This window comes from Pteropus alecto, unplaced genomic scaffold (genome assembly GCF_000325575.1).
Source record: "Pteropus alecto unplaced genomic scaffold, ASM32557v1 scaffold134, whole genome shotgun sequence".
NCBI lineage: Eukaryota > Metazoa > Chordata > Mammalia > Chiroptera > Pteropodidae > Pteropus > Pteropus alecto.
The window spans coordinates 13,117,114-13,143,005 of NW_006436283.1; the positions used below are offsets into that span (position 1 = coordinate 13,117,114).

Here is a 25,892-nt window from a genome sequence, read left to right on the forward strand (position 1 = left end):
CAAGATTTTCTCCTTTTTTGGTAAAAATCTTATAGTTTTAAATTGTGTTTTTAAGTTATGAATTTTTTTTTTTTTTTTTTTTAGTTAATTTTTGTGCAAAGCGAGAAATTTAGGTCAAGGTTTTGTTTTGAAGTTTTGGATTTTTTTACCTATGGATGTCTCGTTGCTCCAGCACCATTTCTCGAAAAGGCTTTCCTCCATTGAATTGCTTTTACATCTTTGTAAAAAGTCAGTTGGGCACATTTTTGTGAGCCTATTCCAAATTCTCTATTCTATTCCAAGAATATATATATATATATATCTTTGCCAATACTATGCAATCTTAATTACTATAGCTATAGAGTAAGTCTTGAAATTGGGTAGACTCATTACTCTTTATTCTTTTTCAAAATTGTTATGGCTTTTTGCTTTGATTTTTTCATATAAATTTTAGAAGTCTTGTCTAGATCTATACAAAAATTCTTGCTGGAATTTTGATAGGAATTACATTAAACCTTCACATCCATTTAGGGAGAATTGGCATCTTTACTATGTTGTCTTCCAATCCATTTATTTAGATCTTTGATATTTTACATCATATTGTATGGCTTAAAACGTACAAATTCTATACATGTTTTGTTAGGTTTATACCTAAGTATTTTTTGTGTTACTATTAATAGTTTTGTGTTTTAATTTTGGTATCCACATGTTCATTGAAAGTACATAGAAATGACGGATTTATGTATGTTGATCTTATATCATACAATTTTATGGAACTCATTTATTAGTTCCACAGAGTTTGTCCACATAGAAAATCTCAAAGAATTTGCCAAAAACAAACAATCATGTCATCTGCAAATAGGGACAGTTTCATTTCTTTCTTCTCAATGTGTATGCTTTTTCTTTTCTTGCTTTTTTGCACTGGCTAGACCTCCCAGTACCATGTTCGATAGGAAGTGGTGAGAGCAGACATCCTTACCTTGTTCCCAATCTTAGGGGAAAAGCTTCAGTCTTCTACCATTAAGAATAAGATTAGCTATTGAAGGCTTTTTATCGATTCTGAAAGCCATAGGTCAGACATTTCCATTCCAAAAGGAAGAAATTGGAAAGAAAGAGTAATGAGTCTCAAGCAAGTCCAAATCTTAACAAGGTCAATTCCATTGGTTTTTAAGGTTTGAGAAAATCTTCTTTGGTTTGGTTTGATCCTTCTGGACCCACTGGGACAGCAGTCCTACCTCCCTGGCTCTGCCAGACAGGGATCATGCCCCCAAGGATGTAGGCAGCCCCACTGCCAAAATATTTACAAAACATATATATGATAAAGGACCAGAATCCAAAATATACAAAGAACTCTTAAAACTCAACAATAAACGACCCAAATAACTCTGGGATTATGAGTGATTTAAATTTCCTTAATGTTCTAAATTTTCTACAGTGATCACACAATATATCTGAAAAGAGTAAAATACTAAAAATAATTCTAAGGATAGAAAAGCCTTTGAAACTAAATGGCCTGAAGCTGTGGTCACTGGTAGAGGATCTAGAATCTCCATAAATAACACTGTCTATTTACTGGTAATTTTGGCTCTAACATTAACTTGGAACTAGAAGCAGAATACATGGGGCATATCACTTCACCAAAAACATCATAGAGTCTAAGGGAGACAGGTAAACTGCACAGAGGTTTCACACAGCTGCACTCAATGTCAGTCAGGTACATGAACATGGGTGGTAGACTAATAACAAAAGCTGGCATTTATTGAGCTCTTACTTCACATCAGGCACTTTTCAGAACGTTTTACATGGAGCACAGTCCTCATAACACTCCTTGTTTTACATATAAGAAGACATAGGCAGAACTGCCTTATGTGGTTGCCCTAAGTCACATAGTAGCAAGAGGAGCTAGGATTCAAAGCACCTGTAGTGTGGCTCCAGAACCCAAACTCTTCATTTCAAGAATGTCAGGATGACCACCACTGCCTTAAAAATGCCACCTTTTCCAGCTGTTTCTTGATATGTCATGCTTCCATAAGCAGCATTAAGGTGCTTCTGGTTGAAGGGAATATGCAGTTAATTTTGCCCATGAGAATTCTATGTGGGGAAGTACATCCCTGTGACATTTCGCTGGTGGCTCACCATTGATTTCCACTCCTGATACTTCCGGAATACACCCATGATTTTCTCTCACCCTTAACTTTTGACCATTACTAGATCTTTGTCTTTGGAATGGGTCTCAGCCACCTCCTCAGTCGTATATCACACCTCCTATGGTACCATCCTTAGGTTCTGTTCTAGCTGCATCTCATTTACATCTTTCGTCCCTCGGCTAGGGGTTGACAATACTAGATATTTATTCCTCTGGTTTAATGTTTAGGTTCCTGTGAAAACATAGGATTCCTAGAAAGATATACTAAGTCTTACTAGTATTTTCTCCAGTAAATTCACACTAAGGCTAATTTCTTGGGCAAGAAGAATAGATTGTAAATTTGTTAAAAATAGAGGAATGACTTTTGGTGATGATGTTAGCTATTTGAGTGATACCTATGCGATTCCACCACTTTTATATATTGTCTTATATACATAATCTTCACAGCCTTGACAATGAGTTTATACATGGAAGACCCAGGCTCAGAGACGTTAAATAAGATTAAACAGCCAAGATTCAAATCCAGGTCCATCTGGTTTGCAAAGCTAGAGTTCTTTCCCCATTTCTATGTTTCTTGAACACTAGTAAAGGAGTACGAAAGGAAAAAGTTGAGGGTCCATAAATTGTTTATATATACAAATATATATTGGGCATCATCTACCAATATTTTAGCTGTTCAGAGACATTCATTAGCTCACAAACTTTAGTTGATATAATTATACACACACACAATATACGTCTTGAAAAATAAATACAATATTCTGCCAAGAATCACCAGGAAAAAAACTTAAACAAAATTAACTCTGCCCAATGAATTAGAACACTGACTTCAGTGCATAATATTTCTTCTATGCCTTCTAAATCTTTGGCAGAAAACTAAGTTAACGCTTTACATTTGGAGAACTCATATTTCTAATTATATCTGGCCTTTCTGAGACTTGAACTAAAGAGTAGTATGGGTTGTATTTGTTTGCTCTAGGTCAGTGGTTCTCAAAGTACAGTCTTTGGGCCCTGGGGATCCCCAAAACCCTTTCAGGGATGTCCACAAAATTAAAACTATTTTTGCAATAATATTAAGATGTCATTTGCCTTTTCTCTGTATTGATTTGCACTGATATTTCACAATAATTATGGGTAAAACTGCTGGTGTCTTAGCATAAATCAGGACAGTGGCACCAAACTGTACATATATGAAAGGTCCACTGATTTTAGAGAATGGAAAGACAGGCCCCAGGCTGGTAGAAAAATGTTTACAAAACACACATCTGATAAAGAACTAGTATCCAAAATATACAAGAATTCCTTAAACTCAACAATAAACCCAATTTAAAAATGGGCAAAAGATCACAATAGATACGTCACCAAAGAAGATACATAGCAAATAAGCATAGAGAAAGATGCTCAACATCATGTCATTAGGGAATTACAAATTAAAACAAAAATAGGATACTACTATACACCTATTAGAATCACTAAAAACAACAACAACAACAAAACAAACCTGATAACACCAATGCTGGCGAGGATGTGGAACAATAGAAACTCTCATTCATTGCTGGTGGGAATGTAAAATGGAACAGTCACTTTGGAAGATAGTCTTGCACTTTCTTACAGAGCTAAACATAGTCTTGCCAGAGGATCCAGCAATCACATTCCTTGGCATTTACTCAAATGAGTTGAAAACTTATGTCCACACAAAAACCTGCACACAAATGTTTATAGGAGCTTTATTGATAATTTCCAAAATTGGAAGCAAGCAAGATGTCCTTCAAAAGGTAGATAACAAATTCATCAATGGAATATTGTTTAGCTATAAAAAGAAATGAACTATCAAACCATGAAAAGACATTGAAAAAACATTAAGTGCATACTGCTTAGTGAAAGAAGCCAGTCTGAAAAAGAATCATTGGTCTATATGATTCTAACTCTAAGATAATCTATAAAAGAGAAACCTATGGAGACAGTAAGATGATCAGTAGATACCAGAGGTTCAGGGGAAGAGGAGAAGGGATGATTGGGTGGAACAGAAAGGTTTGGGGGAGCTGTGACACTATTCTGTATGATACTGTCATGATGGATACACGATGTGCACTTGTCAAAACCCACAGAACTACATATCAAAGAATGAATCCTAAGGTAAACTATGGACTTTAATAATGTATCAATACTGGCTCATCAATTGTAACAAATGTACCAAATAATGCAAGATATTAACAACAGGGGAAACTGAGAGGGGAAATATATGGGGACTCTATACTATCTACTCAATTTTTTGTAAATCTAAAACAACTCTGAAGTAAAATCTGTTAGTTAAAAAAAGATCCACTCATAGGGTTTCAGATCCCTCATTGCAACTAACCTTTAAGAAATTACCACTTTTGTCAAATCTGGATTTAGGATCAAAGAAGAATATCCATAATTATTTGAAAAGGCTGTTAAAATATTCTCTTTCCAACTACATATCTAGTAGGGCCAAATTTCTTTCAACTACTTAAACCAAAGCAACATATCACAACAGATGGAATGAACAGATATGAGAATCCACCTGTCTTCTATTAAGTGACAAAATTAAGACAATCCTCTTCACATAAACTTTTAGAAAATAGTTATTTTTCTTTTAAAACGTTATTTACATTAATATGTAATAGGTTTTTAAAATTGTTTTCAAACAAATAACTTCAAAAGGTCTCAATTCTCATTTCTTATGCAGTAAATATTGATACAACCCCCACAAAAGCTCTTTGGGGTCTTCAAAATTTTTAAGAGTATACATGGGTCCCGAGACCAAAGAGTTTGAAAACTGCTGCCCTGGACCTATGTGGTCTAGTTCAACTCTATAATTTCTAGGCTATTTCCTGGACCATTTCACAAGTGATACACTAATAGCAACTGCATCTAATGGTTCCACAGAAGTTGCCAGCATCCAGAAAGTGGCCATCAGGGCTATCCGGGTGTACGAAAAAAATACGTATATGACAAGCATATCTTTTTTCAAGCATGAATTTGGCTTTTGTTCAATTTCCATTCTTCCATTATCTTCCTTTAAAATGAAACATTTCAAAGAATATAATAAAACATAAAGGTAAATAAGAAAACAGTGCAAGTCAAATTTATGGTGTGGGAACATAAGGCTTGCTATTACAGCTTTTAATGGCAGATAGCTTACAATAAACATTGGGCTTAGCCTGGTAGAAAATAGTCACAGACAGGAGGTAATTACTTGTCCATCTCCAAGCATCAGAAACTCTGGAGGCCCTCCAGTTGAATAACGCAGATCTGCCAACTGACACTCATTTGGACTAATGCTTTTTTTGTTTGTTTTAATTAAATTGGGGTTGGGGGGTGGGAAGAACATAAGATAAACCTCCCTCTGAAAGTGCTAAAATTCCATGGATGGATAAATCCATGACCCACCCTTTCCCACTGTCTTTATTAGTCTTGAGTAAATCGCATAGACTCCCATAAATAGAGCCACAGAGGGGAATGGAAAGTATAGTGTTAGAAGGGGCCCATTGCCAGCAAATCTGAAGATTACAGTGAGGGCTCTATAAACAGAGAAAAACAGCTCGATCCTCATACAGATGACAAGAATATAAATGGACCTTTTAATGAGCTTTGCATCATCACATATGAAATAATAAATACACCCAAACAGAGATAAAAAGAGGAAGGAGAAAATTATGCAAAAATTCTGTCGTTAAGATATGTGGGCAGCATGCTCAAAATAGAAACCAAGCAGCTTTCCAAAGACTCGAAGGTTTCAGATAAAGAAAATATAATCGCTCTAATTCTTGTTTAATCCTGCTCCCTTGAGCTCTTGTCAGAAACTGTTACCCACCTCTGGTTATTTGAGGACAGTGGAACTGTTCCCAGAAATATACCTGAAACAGATGCTTACAAATATATATTCTAATTTTAACTTTTTTACATAAAAAAAAAAACCTGTGACAAAATTCAAGGTTATGTGTAGGGAGAATAACCAAGATCCAAATGACATCCATATTTTACCTTAGTCTCTGTTATGCTTCACTTATAAGTTATATGTTACTCACAAAATAACTTACCTTTATTTTTGCTATATATACTTCAAAGTGTAATTTAGCACCAACTCTTAAATCGTTAACTAAACAGGCTCCACCTGTTATTATTAACACCTTCGCTTATTTGAAGTCAAGGCTCTCAGGGTCATGCTGTGTACGTATGCAGGGTGTTTTCTTCTTGAAACAAAGAATGTGCGTAAGAGTAATTCTAATTTTTATTTGGATTATCATTTCATTGGCTCCAAGGTTGCTCCAGTGCTACAATGGAAACTTCCATTTCATTCTACAGTGAATGAGAACATTTTTCTTTACACAGCCGTGCACAGCACAGCTAGTCTATCCCACAGCAATGCTTGTAATAGCCTGACTTGTCATACATTCAAATAGAATTTAAAAATAAGTTATACTAATCCTCCACAGAACGTCTGAATCTTTGCATTCTTTACCCTTCCATCACTATATTATTATTATTTTTTCTTTAAACCCAAACCCCTGCCTCACTTTGTCTCTACAAATTGTTCACAGCAAAACACGTTTGGTCTGTTTTCAGATCCTTGATGAATAGTCTTTCATTTAAAAAAAAAAAAAGTTACATTAGATCTTATGAACTATAATGACCTTTACTTTCAATTTCATTAGGAAAATTGATGACATGTCAGAGGCGTCAAACTCAAAAGAAATGTGAACAGTGAGAAAATAAATAAAATTTAAAAGGAAACGGAGGCACCACTTTTCTACTATTTTCCTTCTGGTACTGATGCTCGCTTGCATCAGCCTCACAGGGTCTAGGGTAAACGTAAGCGGGATGGTACAAGACCAACATTTTATAAACCAATAAAACTCAAGACAGAGTATGAAGTCTTAGACGTGCCTAAAAGGTTGCACTCGGACGCCTTACAGGTAGAACAGAGCTCACAAGTGGGCTGTATTTGATCCTCACAGAGTATTTTTCTAAAAATTAGTTGCCAACATTCATAAATCAGGGTATTTCACACACACATGCACAAAAAAACAGAAACAAACACAAACCTGCATTCTTAACTTCATAAGCATTCAGAAGGGCTGGCGACACAACACCTGTGTGGTCGTGCCATAGCAGAGGGCCAGGAGCTGGACAATGGCGGGTCCCTCTCCAGGTAGTCAGTCTCCCCAGCCCACCTTACTCACACAAACTTCCTGCTTGGCGCTTGGATCTATTCGCGTGTGAGACCCCTGTTAATGAGCCACACTGGCTTTAGCTGTGAGTCAATGACAATAAAATGCTGATCAGATTCAGGTGTTTGCTCCTTTGGGCTTCCTCCTTCACCTTGCCAATAAAACTCTATATTTAAAGTGTAGAGTTTCAGATCCCAAGTGGACCTAAAATAGGCGGCACTCAGGGCCATTGTTCTAAATCAGAATCACTGGAAAGCTATCATTGATTTGAAGATTTTTCTGGGAAATAAGGGTTTAGAGCCTTTTCTTGAAGTTTATGTCTAGTCTAGGTTGAACTGGGTAATGTACCTCAATTCAAAATTAGAGTAATTCTGGGATTAAACAGGAAAAAGACTCACGATGCAGATATTATTGAAATGTTTCTCTACATATGAGGTGGTTAGAGAAGAATCCCCAGGTTCTCGGCCTCCCTCTGCTTCCCACGAGCTGCAGGACCTTAGGTGAGTCACTTAACTCAGCCTCTGTTTCTTCATCTATAAAATGAAGGGGATGTGCCTACCTTCAGAGCCCAAACTATACATTGGAATCACCTTGGGGACTTTAAAAAATACTGATGTCTAGGCCCCACCCCAGACCAGTTGAAGCTGATTCTCCGATGGGGGCCCAGGAATCAGTATTTTCCTGACATTCCTCTCTCTGATTCTGAGGCACAGAGAGGAAGACAATTAGACAGGGTCTCCAAGGTCCCTCCCCATTCTCCTGTTTTGTGGTATCATGGCTTGGGAGCAGATGCCAGGAGAAGAGCCATTTGCTCTGTTAAGTTCTCCTTTATGCGAGATTTGCCAGCAGAGACTTCACACACTACGGAGGTGGAGTCATAGCTTTTCATTTTTATTAAGTCACTAAAAGAGCCCTGGACTAGAAACCTAAATTCTATTACCCACTGCCAAAATTCACTCTCCACAAATGTGTTCAGGCATCACTTGTCCAAGGTGCGCCGATTTCCACTTTGTAATGTTTTTATCCAGAGAAGTTAAACTGTTGCCATTTAAAAGGTACCAAGAGCTTCACAGATTAATATTATAGGTAACCATCAGCCACATGTTGCATGAACACCTGAAATGTGATTAGCCCCAAGCGAGATGCACTGGAAGCAAAAAAATAAACACTGAAGTTTGCATACTTAGTACCAAAAAAAGTAAAATATCTCATTAATAATTTTATGTGTTGAATTAATAAAGTTTTAACATAACGGGTTTAATAAAATATGTTACTAAAATTAATTTCACCTGTTTCTTTTACTTTTCCAAATATGATGACTAGAAAATTTTAAATTAGGCGGCTCCCATTATATTTCTATTGGACAATGCCGACGGAGAGGTGTCCGCTTTCTAAAACTTTAATCGAAGTTTATAATGTTTAAAAGAAGACCACTCCTCAGAAAGAACTAGGTTGGGGTTTGAAAAACATGTAATCACTAGTCTTTACTGCACAAGCTCCTACAAGGGGACTATTCTTACTACAACTGACTGAATCGACACAACCTTATCTGGATGGGGACACACAGATCAAAACGGGACATTATGCCAATAGGACTCTCTGCACACCCAAACGTGGCCCTTGGGAGACCTAGTGGAACTCTACAAGGGAGAACAACGTGGAGGTGACTGGTCATTCCCCTCTTCCTCCCACCTAACATCAGGAATATAATTTCAATACAGCTACCCATTCAGAATGTCGTCCCCATTCACGCAGTCACTCAGGCCAGGTCTGTCCTGGAGCAGGAAACAAACAAATGGTCAAGAATGAACTAAATTAGTGAGTGCATTCAGAGGGGACAACATCTAAACGTCATCCCGCTCACCCAACCTTGTTTTTCGTCACTGGCGTCTCAAATGATTCAAAGCAGTTGTTTCTGCAGTCCTGTGGGATTTCCAGCCAAAAAGACTCAGATTAGCAGTTATCGGTCCCCCGCCCGGCCTTATCCTACAGTCACAATAGAGGGCCGGGAGGGAAAAATACGTACTGAATGTTTGGAAACAGGGCCAACTTTAAACACACATCCAATACGTGAATTCAGAGGTGCACGCAGTGCTCTGGCACATTAAGAAAGCCTTTTTCTCCTCAGTTGGCTGAAATTCTTTTAGCCTAAGGTTTTGAGGCCTCAAACACATGTGCTCCCAGGTGCACCCCATATTAGTCCTTTATACCTCAATGTGAATACTTTTCAGATCAGTTCAACTTAATAATACTGATTGACTCTGTGTGGCTGCCCTAAGCAGAATTTGATAAGACTGCTAGGCGCCCGCCCCTCCAGGCAGGGAAGGAAAGAAACGTGTGGGAGGGAGGAAAAGAGCAGAGACGCGAAGCTGGGCGAGCTGACAGCCAACGTCATCTAGCTCACGGCTAGCCAGCCTCTGGCACTGTGAGAAAGGCTTCCGTCCCAAGGGAACTGACGGCACCAGCGCATCCGCGGGCCACACTGAGTAGGGCCTCAAGCAGTATTTGGAGGCCCTTCAATTCTCATCGTGGGAACCTTTCTTTTCACTCTTTTCGTCTCCCCATCACCCTCTCCCAAGCCCACATCCGCCTCTACTGCAGACCTTACTCCATGGCCTTCGTTCCTCCCCAGGAAGCACAAAGACTGTGTCTTATTCCTCGAAGTCCCTAGAACCCAGCACAGCACTTGGCACTTAAGTGCTGGATAAGCCTTTGATGAATGAATACACCTCCCTGCCTCATTGGGGGCCTCCCTGCGGGGGTGGAGGGGGTACCGGGAGAGTCCATCATCCTGCCGATGGCCCTCGATTCCAAACCTCTACTCCAGACCGCGTCTGTACTTCCAAACTCTGGACACAACATTCTGGAACAAAGATGAAGCGGAATAGATGTCGGGCAGGTCAGGGCATGAAGACTGCCACCCGTGTGCATACACACCTATTTACACACTGCCAAAATGCTGCTCTGCCCTCTCCTGCAGACATACATGCACTCCTGTTTTACCCCAGACCTCAGGAGGTTTCTATGAGAAAGCCCATTATTCTACCTTGCTTTGCTCTATTTTGTATCAAAATAAGTAAAATGCAGAGTCTGTCAAAACTCTACTCCCCCAATAGTAGATTATTATACTTTTTTTAACAAACTGACCCACCACCCTTTTCCACATTTGTGATATGTCACAAATAAGTGCCGGGCACTCAGAAAGCTCAAGGTTCCACCAACAGTTGTGTGGCCTTGGATAAGGAACACAGGGAGACTCTTTGTCCTCTGGTTTCTTCAGTGTATTAGAGGAGATAGTGGTATATTCAATGGGTATGAAGAAAGCTTAACATTCGTCTGCATGAAGCTCTTTGAAATGCATGAAGGGCACTACAGTGTATAAATTCAACACTTGCCCTAGTGTTCACTCAGAACCCTTGTCTGAGCCTTTACAAAATCTCTCTGTGGATGTGTGTACACACACACACACACACACACACACACTCACATGAATATATTTAGAATTGCTTAATTGCTTTTAAAAATTTTAAGTAAACACACTGAAATGATTATAAGGCATCTGTACAATGTATCCAATGCAAGCCTGCCACAATAAGAGCTATTTGAGAAACTAAATCACATCAACGAAAGAATAGCAATGAGTCAATTGATGAAATATTGCATTAGCAATGGCCTCTGACCCCATAGGATGCCTACCAAATGCTTTTTCCTTCTCTTTGTAATTTAATCATTTTTCAGTTAAATTAATTTCTTAAAATCCACTCAGATAAGCCGCCTGTGTTAAACACACACTACACACACACACACACACACACACACACACACACACCCCTCCAGGTGTAGATAAAATAAAAGAGAAACTGCACTCATGTTGTGACTGGATACCTCTGCTGTATTTTGGAACTAGACAACATCTTGGGTTTTTTTCTACGTCTGACAAGAAATTTCTGTAACTTCTTCCTGCTAAAGTGTGATGTCGAGGGTTCGCAAATGCCCCAAGACAGAAACCCAGTCACCACAATACAAAACTATGAAAATACAGCTGTGAGAGGCCCTACAGTGTCTGCCGTACAGGCCTATGTCTCCTTTTTAAAACGTGTTTTTAAATTTTATGTTAATACAAACTAACTGGCTCAGAAGGTAGCTTCGTAAAGGTAACAGCTCTGAGAAAGAGTGCTAACAAGCCCGCCGCGCGTCTGTGCTCAGGCTTGCTGGTAGAGCGTATTCCACACACATCCAGGAATTCGTTTGAGGACTGAGCACGGTGAAGTCATGTTTTAAGAATGTTCTCTCGTTATCCTGACTCAGAGGGCGCCGTGAGCCACAGAAGGGCGGCTGCACAGTGATACCTTCTGTTCCATCTGGTTTTCAAGAACTGCCTTCCACTGTACTGATGGCCATAGAGTGACGTCACCCGAGGTTAATTCCTTCACGTCGTCTTCTTGCCGGGCTAGTGCGAGAGCGGTTTTTCCTGTTGACATTTCTAAACTGTGTCACCTGGGGGTGTTAGGCTTGTTGAGGGAGGGCTGAGTCGGGAGAAGAGCGTTTAGGAGAGGTGAGGGGGGTCAGAGAAAGGACTAGCACCGAACGAGAAAGGAGAACCGATGGTAAAAATGACCAGCCAAGATAGTTGTTTGGGAAAATAGAAATCTAAGAGCTGTGGTTTGGCAAATAACTCGGATGCTTGATGAGAAAGGCAGAGCGAGAAGTGAGGGGAAATGGGGATGAAGAGAGGGGGGAGGGAAGGGGAGAAGAGGAGGGAGAGACTGGAGAGGGCAGGAAAGGAAGAAAGAGGGGGGAAAAGGAGAAAGACTCAGCGTGTGACAGACATGCACCAGCAAAGGACATTGTTAGGAAATGCACTGCAATGAGAGGCTGGAAGGTAAATATCACGATATATTACCCAATGTGGGACATCTGCTTAGGTCAATGTTCTGGAACAAGGAGCAATATCTTTGATAATTCATCCTTAATCATTTTGTCTCATGTCAATGGACAAGCACGTGTTTGAGTGACATTTTGAAGTTTCCTCAAAGGCTAGTCTAGGGATCATGAAGTCATAACTACCAATTCTGGCGAGGAACCCCCTCAGGAGTTTCCACACGATACGTCTCATGCACACGCACGCGCACGCGCACACATACACATAGGCACACAGGCACACTTTGAAACCACTCCATGGCTTTCCATTGTACTTAAAATCCAAACCCAACTCTTGCAACCTCACCAGCCTTCCCTCACAACGGTCTTCCAGCCATGCTGGCTTCCTTTCAGGTCCTCGAATCCCCCGAGCTCTCTCTCACTTCCAGACCTTGCCAATGCTGTTTGCTCCACCTGTGCCCTCAGAGAGCTGGCTCCTCTTCATCCTCTAGGTCTCACCTGGAGAGGCCATCCTCCACCACTTTGTCTAAATAGGTCCCCAGCCTTCCCATCGCCATCGCCAGTATTCCCTATACCATAGCCTATTAGTGTCCTGACACTAATTATCATTCATCGGTTTAAATGTTTTGATTTGTTTAAATGTAAATTGTCCTTGACACCTACAGCGAAATATTTGTTGGTTATGTGAATGGATAAAATGTTCCAGATTCACTGCTCTGGGATGCACAACACTGAACACTGGCAGCAGTCTCCAGCAACCCATCTTTCCTTTAAGTGTCCCCTCCTCCTCCCTGCTGCTCTATACCGACTTCCCACCTAGGACTTGATGCTGTCCCTTCTGCCTGTGAGAACCCTGAGCAAGCCACCCTCTCGTTAAGGGGGAAGGAAGCAGCTGTCCTTAGGTGGGGCGGGGGCAATGAGAAGCCACAAAGGGTTAAAGAGAGAAATTAGAGTTAGTCACTAATCTGATGCTCCTCTATAATTAGAAAAACAGGAAGAATCACAAAAGAAAGAGCCTTGAAGAGAAAAGAGGGCAGACGTTAGAAATATTCTGTCAGGGATGAATGCTCCTCTGTGTGGTACGGGCATCTGAGGGATCCCCACTCCACAGGGCAAAAGCTCCATGACTGCAATGGCCAGGAAATGGGTGATTGAAAGGAGGCTGGCTGCTCAGCAAACCAGCACTGCCCCTGCTCCTCTCTCCCTCACTTGCTCTGAGCTTTTATACAAACAAAAAAAACATTGTCAGGTAATACTTCGTGAGGGTCCAGGAGTTGCTGCTCAGTGCTCGTGTTCCCCTGCCCTTTTGATGAGAAGAGTTTTTTGTTTGCTTGTCAGACCTGAGTATCTGTCTATAAACATTTTTTAACAATCATGTGGGACCCCCGACGCTGTCATAGCTTTCTGAAGCCTGAGTCTTGCTCAGAGCTTGATGATCAGTCCACAAATTAAACTCTTGGCCAAACATGTACGACTTGAGTTTATCCAAAGTCCAAACAAATCAGATACTCCTTCTGGACAGGAGTCAAATTCTTTCCTTTGGTAATAATTTCTCATAAATTCAGAGAAGCAGTATGTTTCATGTTCTCAGAGTTCTTATAATCACATTCAATCTGGTATCAGTTGCATCAATTGCCATAATGAAGGGTTTTGAAAAGTCTGAAGCTTCCAAAATGGATAAAGAAATCAAAGCTCGTTTGAACTTTTGAGAAATATCTCAACACTGTAGGATCCAAAAACTTTAATGAGTTTGCCTTCTCTTTGTTAAACAGCACAACAGAACAGCTACAATTCTAAATGAGGAAAATTCTAAGGGATCCTGCAAAGGAGATGTTTTTTGTTTTGTTTTGTTTTTTTAATTAATTGTAGAGAGTTTGCCAATCTCTAATAGAGTCTACTTTATCCCACAAGAGATCCCAGATCTCAAATATCTGACCTACGAAAGCCCAACGGGCATTACTAAATTTCATACAGTTCATGGATGGCTGCAAACCTCAAATTAGATACACCCTCACATTTAGAAATGAGGTCATCGAATGTCATTCTCTGAAATCCAGGAGAAAAAACAATCAAGAAAACATTAGCCACCATGATATTAGTCACATAAGATTAACATTCTAAAGAAGTAATAAGCCTTTAAGAGGTGTTTTGTAAATTTATGGTTGATGTTCTTGGGATGTCCTCAGATCCCAGTATAGAGAATCAAATCTCTATAACGTAAGTAATGACCATAGCTATCGTTTGTTGAGCAGCTACTATGCGTCAGGTACAATGCCAGAAATCTGCACTTGCTGTTTCGTTAATCTTCACGACAGGCTGATGAGGAGACTCTGGCTTTGAGGGTGTGGAGGTACAAGGGGGATGAAAGTTCTTCACTATCATACAGCAAGTGCCTCTGCTGGGACTCTCGCCCAGGTCTTCTCAACTCCAAACTATGCCATTAATGGCAGAAGTGGTAGAAAAATGGTTCCGGGAAGTTGAACAAAAAGACGGTTAAGTGAAACACCTTTTAAAAGTCTTCAAAAGCTTGGAGATGAATTATCCAAATCAGTTACCCAGACGAAAACATCTCTAGAGGGAAGGAAGGTTACTCCTTATGGCCTCCTCAGCCCACGAGGGATATTAAGAACAAACAATTCCCTTGGACCTAATTTAATATTCACCAAATCTTCTGATCTTTAATTTGATCTCCTAGGGATGCCTTTCCACCAGGAGGAAGTACTTTGTGCATATGACCAGGGCTGGTCAGCTGCCAGCTTTATTCTCGAGAATAAAATAATAACTCGGTCAGGAGGAGGACATTTAGTATCTGCTGAGTGGAATTCCTGGGAATCAATTCCTAAAAAGATCAGCTCTAAAATGGTGTTTCTGATCTGACAAAACCAAGGATTCGATCTTGGGTCTTCAATGATCTCCATCAAAATGTGTACATAGTCCAGAGGGCCCACTTTCAAATAGCCTCCCAAGCTCGCTGGCCGTCTTAATGACATCGATATAGGACCATTTGTAATGAGTGGCATTAAGAGACTGTCATATTGCATACTCATGGTCTGGCCAAATAGCTATGGGATGAATACGGAATGTCACAACAGCCCATAGCATGTTCAATAAGCCATTAGCGAGTTTTAAAAATTAATCGGATGAATCCCCTACACAAAGGGGTTCTGTAGGAGAAGCCATGAAGCTTTTAAAGGACTAACGTGCCCACAGTCTCCTTCTCAGGCAAGCCACCCCTGGAGATTCTCTCTACAGATAGACCGCCATGGCTAGAGCCTTGTGCACTAACTAAAAGCAACATCACCACATTGTACTCAACCGATGAAAACAGAAACCCATTAGTCATGGTGAGACCCAAGGTAAAAACGACCTTGAGGGAGGCTATCTGCTTCTGAGGCCACTGGCATGAAGCTCCACATCCATCAGGAGAGCTCCTGATCAGATAGTGACAAGGTGACCTACTACTACTTAGACTCTCTCTCAGGAGGAGGAACTCTGAGGTAGACAAAGAGAGCATAGGTTGTTCCAGATCACGTACCAAGTAGCTGGGTCAGGTCTCCATGAGACTCCTAGATACCCTAGTCTTAGAAGCCTGGGAGGCTTAGAATACAGAGCTTCCCCTCTGGACAGCTTACTCTTTGACCTGAATTAAATATATCCCTCAAAAGTGTTATTTCTGAAACTTAACACAGGGTCTGCTTCTGAAATTTTATACTTGAAGTTGTCCTTTGCAGAACTCTTAAAGAACTTCTTAATGTTTATTTTCAAACACCAAATATTTCAATCATTAGAACCCCCATCTCCTTAAGTCAATTTTTCGTCTTCACTTATTCACCGTCTACCAGGGACACTGTACACAGAGTCACGAAGAGTAGGATTCCACCCCCCACCAGGAACTGTGTTTCCTCCTCACTTTAATGCTTCGCTTCCTTAGCGCTTTGTTTTTTTAATGCTAAAGCTAATCTTATTTGTAATTTACATGCATGCCAAGCTTAAGTTTACTCATTAAACACTAAATTTGGAGTTGCTCAATAACTTTTTACAGGCTGACCTCTGGCACTCTCATCCTCTTTCAAGGGCACCATGATTCTTTTCAAAGGACTCAGATTTCAGAAACACTTGAAATGTAGAAGAACGTTTAAAACTGAGCTGTGAAGTGACGTCTCCAAACTTTGTTATTTAAAAGTCTTAAAATATTTATGGCTTACACTCACGTGCATTAAATAAAATCTTAAAATATGCCTCAGAAAGGAAAGCTAGCAGTTGTTTACTATATAGCAAGTATGATAGTACATGCTTTGTTTGTCCTCTCTCATTTAATCCTCACAGCAATCTTTTGAGGTGGACAGTATTATTTTAAACAGATCTTGAAGTGGGAGGAGAAAAATCTAGGCCCAATATGTACCAAGGTGTTTTTCTTACTAGTGGGCAACATCAGGAAGTTGAGAATGGGATGCTCTGCTTTTGAGCCCTGATCTGCTACTTACCATGTGTCCTTGGGCATGTCATTTCCCTTTATTTTTATTTGCAAGGGGTCCCAGCCTCAGCAGAACAAGCTCTCTATCATTTCGCTATTATGGTTTCAATTAGTGTATCTTAAAGACCTTGCATCTTTAAGCATCTCTTTTTGAAAGGCAAAAACCATGGGGAGCGGTCTTAGGTTAGTACTTATCAGTTAATGCTTTAATAAGGATTACTTGATAGCTGAGGACAAGAACGGAACCTAGATTAGGCTACTGGAGATGGAAAAGTATTGACTGCTGGTGGACCAATGAAGGTTGGATGACAACTCAAAACAAAGACTTCACCTAAATACATTTTACGTGGATTTGCTGGGCTCAGGATATGCCTTAGAAGCTGGTGTGAAGGCAGAGAGCAATGTTGTGTGTGTAATACACAGTCTCATCTGGCCGAAGTATGAGTGAAGTGTTGAGGGAGGAAAACCAAGCAAGCGAGCAAGCACTGGGGAAGAGCATAGGGAAAGCCATAGTCAAGAGTTTGGACTTCATTCCAGAAGTGGAAGAGTCTTTGAAAGCTTCTTAGCAGGGGACCAATGACGTCCAACCTATGCTGCTTATAGAATAGGGGAAATGGTGGGGAGAGGGTGTGGAAGACGGGGCCCAGGGTGCGGGTAGAAGGCCCTTACAATAATCCAGTCATGAGGGCATGGAGCCCCAAACTCAGGTGGCGGTGACAAGAATAGAGAGAGAGTGGCGCAGTGCTGCAGAGGACATGGCCACCAGCCGGATGTGGGACAGTGCTGAGAGGATACCCAAGCCACAGACACTTAGGGATTCTGGGCACTGAGGAAAGGTCCAAGAATTTCTATTCTCCTTTTTCCCTATTCTCTGCTCAATCAAAAACGCCCTAACTTGATATCAGCTGGCAAATCACTGACTGAGTGCCTAAATATGCAAAATAAATGGAAGAATCATCTTTGCCCGTGAAAACCACAGACAGAAATAAACCTGGCAGAGACAGGGCGAAGCCCTGTGGGCACTATTCTAAACCTCTGCGAACTTCCTTCCTTGGGAAAGGCGGCCATTTCTGATAACCGGGAGGTTACTGGGTTCTTATCTCGGTTCTGATGGGGTGCCACCCTTAATTAGTCATTCGCGTCTTCCTTTTTATGTTGGAGCACGTATTTCAGAGATCCCCTGCACAGCTCAATCAAACTCCACGGCTGCACTATTTCCCCTCTACCCATGTATTGCCTTTATTATTATTTTACTCCAATTAAAAATATTTTCTCCTCTCGTTTTCTAACTCATTCTTTATAAAGCACAGCACTGATTCGGGGCAGGAGAGAAGGCTTGGGTCTTAAGGTCTGGACTTGGACATCTAGACAAAGCCAATCACTTCCTCCCTCCTTCGGCATCTCGTCTCCGCCCGCTGCCATCACGGCTTCGCGACCGCATCCCACTCGTTCCCACGGCAACCGGCGGGGCGCCCACGTCGCGCTCAGGACCGCGGGGCCGCGCCCCCGCGCCCCCGCCCCCACGCCCGCGCGCAGAGGGAGGAGGCCGGGTTGCCAAGGAAACGGGAGGACGCCAGGCAGCCGCCCCCACCGCCTCCGCCCCTAGAAAGGCCGGCCGCCGCCGCGGAAAGCGCCTCCGGGGAGGAGGAGGAAGAGGGGCCGGTAGAGGGAGGGGGAGACGAGAGCGGAGGAGGAAGAGGAGCCCCGGACGGCCCCGCGCGGGTGATGGGCGGCTCCTCAGCCCGGGACTAGCCTGCCTGCCCCGCCCCTCGGCCCCTTAGCCCCTCGCCGGGGAGAAAGGACTGACCCGCCAGGTAACGGCCGGCTCGCCCCGCCCGCCCCAGCCGCGCCGGCGACCCAGCGGCCCCTGGTCCTCCGAGGGGGTAGGGGGAGGAGACGAGGGACCACCTCTCCTTCCGACTAATACGATTCCGGAGGGAAACCCGGCCTGAACCCGGCCGCTTGGCCACTCCCGCCCTCCGACTGGCACAGCCCCCGTTTTTTCCTTCTTCGAAGGGACAGGGTTGGGGGACTCTGTTTGCACACGGGCAGCCGCCCCGCACCTACCTGCACACTGCCCTGGTTTGCAAGTCCAGGACAGGTATACACGGCCTCCGAGTGCGTCATTGTTGATAATATTATTATTGGGAGCACCGAATTGCTTTTCAGTCCTGTGACATTACCAACCACTCACCAAAGTTTCCCAATTACACACTGATTCTCTCCCTTCTGGGCTTGAAGGTCAGTGTGTGACCGCCCATCTCTTTCACAGTTTCAGTATAAAATAGTCACCCCCCCCAACCCCCGCAAGGAGCTTTTCTTACAAACAATTTACAGCCCCCGGCCCCCATTTCCTAAGCCAAATTGGCTGGAACCGTCAAATCATCTCCCCCCAACCCCTCGCAAACCCCCTTCTTTCTCTCCTGTCACAGAAACCCTCAGCACTGGAGAGTGAGGAAAATTAGGCCCAACACTCACATTTGTTGCTTATACTCAAGACATTTTAAAAAGATTTTAAAACTCTATGTTTTTTTTTTTTAAGCTAAGATTTAAACAAATCCTGTAATATTTGTCATCACAAATTAATTAATTATGTAAAACAATGACTAAGGTCTCCTGAATCCTTCTAGGCACCCAGTTGTGGGAAAGGAGGAATTTCTTTTTATTCTTATTTTTTTTAAGTTACAGTTGATGTGCAACGTATTAGTTTCAGGTGTACAACACGGCGATTAGACATTTATATAACTAACCAAGTGCTACCCTCAATAAGTCTAGTACCCATCTGACACTATACATAGTTATTATATTATTGACTATATTCTCTATGCTGTACTTTACATCCCTGTGACTGTTTTTATAACTGGAAATTTGCACATCTTAGGGGAAATTTATAAACTGAATTGTCAGGTATTAATATAGCCATGTAGAAATTTTGTTTCAAAGGAAACTTCAGCCTAAAGAGGGGCTTAAATTTGCATTTTATTGCTGAACCAATAAAATACTCACTTTAATGATATTTCTACTATGAGAACATAGTAAGAAAACAGTAAAATACTTGTTATTAAAAAGAACTCCCTTCAAATAAATTGACAAATGTGGCCATAGAACAGAAAAGTGTGTGTGTGTATGTATGTATTATTTTAAAGAACTGAAAATATTTCTGCAATCAGATTCTGTTCTTCTTAGTCAGGGAAATTGGTTTGAATTCATTGGAAATTTACACCAGAGAGGAATGCATATGTCACAAAATTCTTAGAATATTCCTCATTGAAATTTCACAGATATGTAGAATTTTGAGGCCAGGAAGAACCATTGGCTCTTGCTAAGCTGACTCCATTCTCCCAAGAACTGAAAATTTTTCTGCAATCAGATTCTGCTCTTCTTAGTCAGGGAAATTGGTTTGAATTCATTGGAAATTTACACCAGAGAGGAATGCATATGTCACAAAATTCTTAGAATATTCCTCATTGAAATTTCACAGATATGTAGAATTTTGAGGCCAGGAAGAACCATTGGCTCTTGCTAAGCTGACTCCATTCTCCCTTCCCCACATCCTTCCTCCTCCGTTCCCCTTTTCTTTTCCCTCTCCCACTTTAAAATGGCTTTTTATGTTGATTCCTAAAAGCATAAATTTGGCACAATGTATTATCACCAGAGACTTAAAACAGAAGCGTGCATGACCATGAGTAGATTTTAAATTGAAAAGCGGTTCAAAGGTGAGAAACAGAAGCAAATACAGGATGTTATTTTAGAAACATGCTCCTTGCCCACATTTTATTATCATTCTCGGCTTGCCCCCACCCCCCACCCCCTGCCACCTGTCTGTATTTACTGAGGGAAAATTTTTGGCTTCAAATGGCCATCTGGTTGAGTAGGCCCACAAAGCTGAGCTCCATGAATTAAGCATTATGTCATGTGGATTTATTTCCATACAGTTATTTCTGTTTTTTGGTCATCTTGGTCAGTTTTTCAAACCTGCAGTACAGTATGAAGTTAAGTGACACTTCAGAAACGTGACTTATGTTTGTCCAAACTGTGGTGATCGACCATCTCCTAGATCTATCTGTAACGGTCTGTTTCTTTGGTGCCTGTGATAGTTGTTTAATCTCACAAAGTATTGATATATTTAAATAAGAAATTACATGTGGCACCATGGTACCTCTTAAATACTCATTTTATAGTAAAGTACAGCAATAGAGAGTTTATAGGAGAGAAAAGAAACTTTTGTAGGCAATTTTTAAGTCCTTTATTTGGTAAGTGATTGTGAAGTCAGAGGTAACCTAGCAAGTAATTCAGATAGTGTTATTTCCTACCTATTTAGACAGTTATTTCATGGCTCTTGACTTAGAATCCTCTTTAAAATAACACTGCATTAAAGCCAGGATGGATTAGCTGGCTTTTCTGTGTTAACATCAGAACCAAAATGTATCATCAGGTGGGATGTGCCCCTTTCGTCACCATTAACATATTTGCATCACGAATCCGTATGTTCTCTGCCCCATTAATATCCAGACAGTCTTCTCTTTCCAACAGTAGCTGCAGGGGCACATCCTTCTGCCTATTTTAACATCATCGATTTCTGAAAAGGGAGGGAGATAACTTCATTCTATGCAGGTACAAATTGATATGGAAAGTTAAAAGTGACCTTTTAAAATATAAGTGACTATTAAAATGCTCAGAGATTTAGGTTTTGTGTATAGATTATGGAGCAACCTATTGGACTGTAGTTTCAGATTCAGACTCTCAAAGATCAGCTTTCTATACTTAAGATAAAATAAGCCCCGAGGGACCAGCACTAGTTCTCCCTGCTGCTCAGGGCTGGACAATAAATGTCGAAAGATTTCACAGCTACAAGACCAAACACTGGGTCACCATGAGTCAGGAACAAGCTGATTCTGCCAATATCTCCACAACTAAATAAACCAGAGAAGGGAATAAAAGTGGCAGAATGTAGACATCTGGGGACAGGAATGTCACCTGTCTTATCCTGCTGTTTCCCCAGAGCCTAGAAAGCACCTGTTACCTGGTAATCACTAAAAAATATGTGCAGAAATAAATGAAAGAGCTTCACTGGACAATAAGCACGAATAGTGTGGAAACTTTGATAACCTTAAAGCCGGGGTCTAGCAGACTCATTTCTTTTTCACTGAGTTACAATGGACATATATTAATTTCAGGTGTACAATGTAATGATTCAGTATTTGAATATATTGCAGAATGATCAACACAATAAGTCTAGTTAACATCTGTCTAGCAGACTCGTTATTAACAGGACCGTTTAATACTCTGTGAACTTAAATATTTCAGTCATAAATTTAAGCCACACCCGTCAGAGCCAAACTTCTCGAAAGCACTGTCTCTACTTCGTCACCTCTCATTTGCGCAACCCACTGCAATTCGTCTTCAGTCCTGTCACCCCACTAAATGCTCTCACCAAGGCCATTAATAACCTCCTTCTCGAAACACGCTTTTTCTCAGCATCTGTGAAACTGCACCCACCCGGTTCTCCTCCTGCCTCCCTGGCTCCTTTGCAGCGTTTCTCTTCAGCTACCTGTTCTGGAAATGTTAGTGTTCCTCAGAATTTTGTCCTGAGTCGTCCTTCCCTTTTCAATACCCATTCTGCCTTCGACATCACTTGTCCTCAAAATGCCGGCCATGCCCAAATCTTTACCTCTCTAAAAGCTCCCGAGAGCCCTACCTCTGCTCACTTAGCGTCTTCCTTTGCTGTACCCCAGACACTTCAAACTCCCCATTGCTTTCTCACCAAATCTACTCCTCCTTCCTTCTCCCTTTCTGAGAGGACCGTTGGCATCAACTAGCTAGCTGCTCGAGCCAGTAACCTGGGCAGCTTCCTCCACATGTCCCTCTCTGGGCCCATCCACGTCATCACCAGGATCTGATGACTTTCTCTCCTGAGTGGCCCTGAATCCATTATGGTTACGAGTGTGGGCACTGGCATGAGACTCTCTGGGTTCAAATCTCAACTCTTGCGCTTAGTAGCTCTGTAACCTAAGGCAATTTACTGAGTCCCTTTGTGACCCAGCTTCCCCATCTGCGAAATAGAGAGATAGGTCCTGCTTCATAGCATCGTCGTGATTTGAATGAGTTAATATGTATAAATATTAACTCGGCTTAGAACAGTGCCTAGCACTTCCAGAGGCGCAGCGAATAGTAGCTATGATCTCCTCTTCCTCCTTCCCCACCCCCCCTCCTCCCCCACCATTTTCTCCTCCTCACCTCCACTTTTGCTGCCCATCTGGTCATGTTCCTCTCCCATCTGGATTACTATAATATATCCCCAATAGTCTTTCCACTTCCGTTTTTACTCCACCTCCTCCACCCATCTATTCTCCATGTAATAGCTGGAGGGACCTTTTAAAAATGCAAATCTAATCATTAACTCCCCGGATGGGAACCTTCCAAAGGCTTTCTATGGCTCTTCAAATCTTGACCTTCAAGGCCCCACCCACATGAGCTGGCCCCTACCCGCCCTCCAGCCCATAGGTGCTGTTCTCCCCTCTCTCTCTGCTCCAACTGCACTGGCCCTCCTGTCCTGAAACTTCTGGGCCTGCCGTCCTTTCCGTCTGAGATGCTCCGTCCTACTTCTTGCCTAGCTCGCACTCCCTAGCAAACTCGGTGTCATTTCCTAAGGAAAACCTGGCCTCCCAGACCGGGTTATGCCCTCCCATAATGACACTCCCTCGAAGAAGCCTATAAGTCTCCATAGCACTTACTGCAATTAGGGGTCACTCATTCAATATCAGTCTTCCCACCCTGGACTGCAAACGCCACAAAGACGGGGGCCATGCCCACCTCGCTGACTGCTCTACCACAGTGCCCAACGCAGCACCTGGCTTGGAATCGGGGTGCAATCATTGTTGAATAAATGAATTTAAATTCCCAGGGGCTCATAACTTTGGTCCTTACTTAATTTAGCTAGGTTCTTTTCTTTTTTGTCATGTTGTAGAACTGCTTCTGAATCAGGTGTCTGTCAAGCTAACTCCCTGTGAATAACGAGGACAGGATCACTGAAGCCAGCTGATGGCTGCATTATTTACGCCCAGAACAGGAGGGTTGTGAGGGCATTGCCACCCATACAAAGAGTCCCTTCAATCTGAGAGAAGCATCTGTGCCTTTCAAACAATGGAGATTAGGTTAAAAAGAGAACAAAAGCAATTAATTCTACTAAGATAATTCGAAATATGGCCAAGTAACAAAGGATTCTATCACAGCACATGGATTTATCTTTTATGTGCAGGTCGGGGATCAAGAATCATGTTGCCTGAAGCAAGGGACAGGCAGAAGTTCGTCAGTGATGTTCAATATCTGCGGGACATGCAGCACAAGGTAGAATCTGAATATCAGGTAATCGCAGAAAACAAGAATTATCTTCCACTTTCGCTTCCAGTATGAGAGAATTCAGGATACAGTATCAATATGTGATAAACAGTTTTCTGTAATCCTAACTCACCACTTAAGCTGCGTGACCATGGAAAGCCACGTTACCTCTCTGAGTCTCAGTTTCCACGTCTGTAAAATGCGGATAATAACAGTACCCACCTCATAAGTGTATCGTGAAAATGAAATAACATTGTAAAAGTATTTAGCACAGAGCTTGTCACACAAACCTTGCCAATACATGCGATCAGTGCTTATATTTGATCAACCAGCTATCGAGAAAAAAGACATTAAAAAAGACATTAAAGAGTTAACCGGGTCACCCTCCCATCTATAAAATAACTTGGCCTTCCATTGTCATCCCCCCAGAAGAAAGGTGGTTAGCACATTCTACAGTAAGCTAACTATTCGTCACCCTAGTTACAGTGTTTACATGCACAAACAAAACAGAGAGCCTGAGGAGCCATGATGCAATTACCCAGAGCTGGCACAGGACAAACTTGCCAGACTGGGTGTGGGATTCTGGGAGCAATTAGAAAGTGTCATTCAGCCCACCGGCCGGAGGTCACCCGCGCCAACTCAGGAGGCATGTCCTCAGCGCCGGCTAAGGATTGAAAAGTGCTCCTTCCCTAAAGAAAATACAGAACTGCTGTTATCCAGTTTTTCTCCTCCTTAGCAATTTCAAATATAACCGAACCTCCTGGGTCACCAAGGAAACCAGACCTATCTCGGTGACCTGATTTCACCTGTATTACACAGCTTAGCTTTGGGCTGGAAATGGAGTCAGCAAAATTCCTCCCACAACTTGCCAACACACCTACAAGACTATAAAACGGAGGGAATTCCTATAAAATAAGACCATAAACATTTGAACGGGTCTTGTGCTGGGATGCATATACTTTTCACAAAGATGCCTCTGCCGCCCAGCCCATGTTTCAAAATACTCAGTTCGACTCTGTCTCCAGAACAGGCATGTAGGATAATCATTCTTATTTTATAGTCTTTGCTGGAAAAAATCACATAACCGTGTGGCTTGTAGCCTTTGCAATTTTATTTTCTAATCTCTGTTGGGCTTTTAACACTGTCCTTATTAATGAGGACCTTTTCAACACTGTCCTTATAAATGATAACATTGAAGTGCCTGCTATGTCTTGAACAAAGTTCCTTGCCCCCCGGAGTTCTCATCCTAGGATAGAGAAACAACACACACAAGTAAATGAATATGTAAGGTAGTTTCAGTTCCTGATGAATATGAGGCAGATAAAACAGAGGCAATAGGGGTAGGAGTGATAATCCTTTACACAGTCAGGGAAGGCCTCTCTGAGGAAGACACTTTGGCCGCGGAAGTAAATGATGGGAAAGAGCCAGCCAGAGCATCCTGAGCAGGAGGAATGCAAAGGCCCTGAGGCAGGAACTAACTTGGCTCATTGGAAAAAACAAGGCCAGAGTGGCTGAAACACACGGACCAAGGGAAAGTGTGAAGAGGTGGATATGGCCGGGTGAGGTCCGGTATTTCAGGACAAAGACTGACATTTAGATTATTCTTAGCACGATGAGAGTTATTAGCTGATTTTAAGCGGGCAAGTGGTATGGTCTGATCTGCATGTTTAAAAGATCTCTCTGGCTGCTGGGTGGAAAGAGGGCAAAAAAGGGCAAGAGAAGCAGCAAAAAAAAAAACTAGTAAAGAAACAACAATAGAATAGAATAGAAATGATGGCGGCTTGGGCCAGGGTGGTGACAAGGAGCGGCCCAACCCAGGAGACAGAAGCGGCACAGGCGTCTTGCTGATCAGTGGAGAGGAAGGGGAGCGAGGGAAAGA

At 41.9% G+C, this 25,892-nt stretch overlaps 1 protein-coding gene across 1 annotated transcript in view; it reads left to right on the forward strand.

The window, feature by feature from the left end:
* The first annotated feature begins 18,368 nt into the window (after positions 1–18,368).
* Positions 18,369–25,892, forward strand: part of MARCH10 (membrane associated ring-CH-type finger 10) — a 76,751-nt gene continuing 69,227 nt past the window's right edge. The window contains exons 1-2 of the mRNA XM_006912330.2: positions 18,369–18,489; positions 23,934–24,040. Of these exons, the coding sequence (XP_006912392.1) occupies positions 23,951–24,040 (90 nt within the window). The 5' untranslated portion in view covers positions 18,369–18,489; positions 23,934–23,950. The remainder of the gene's footprint in view (positions 18,490–23,933; positions 24,041–25,892) is intronic.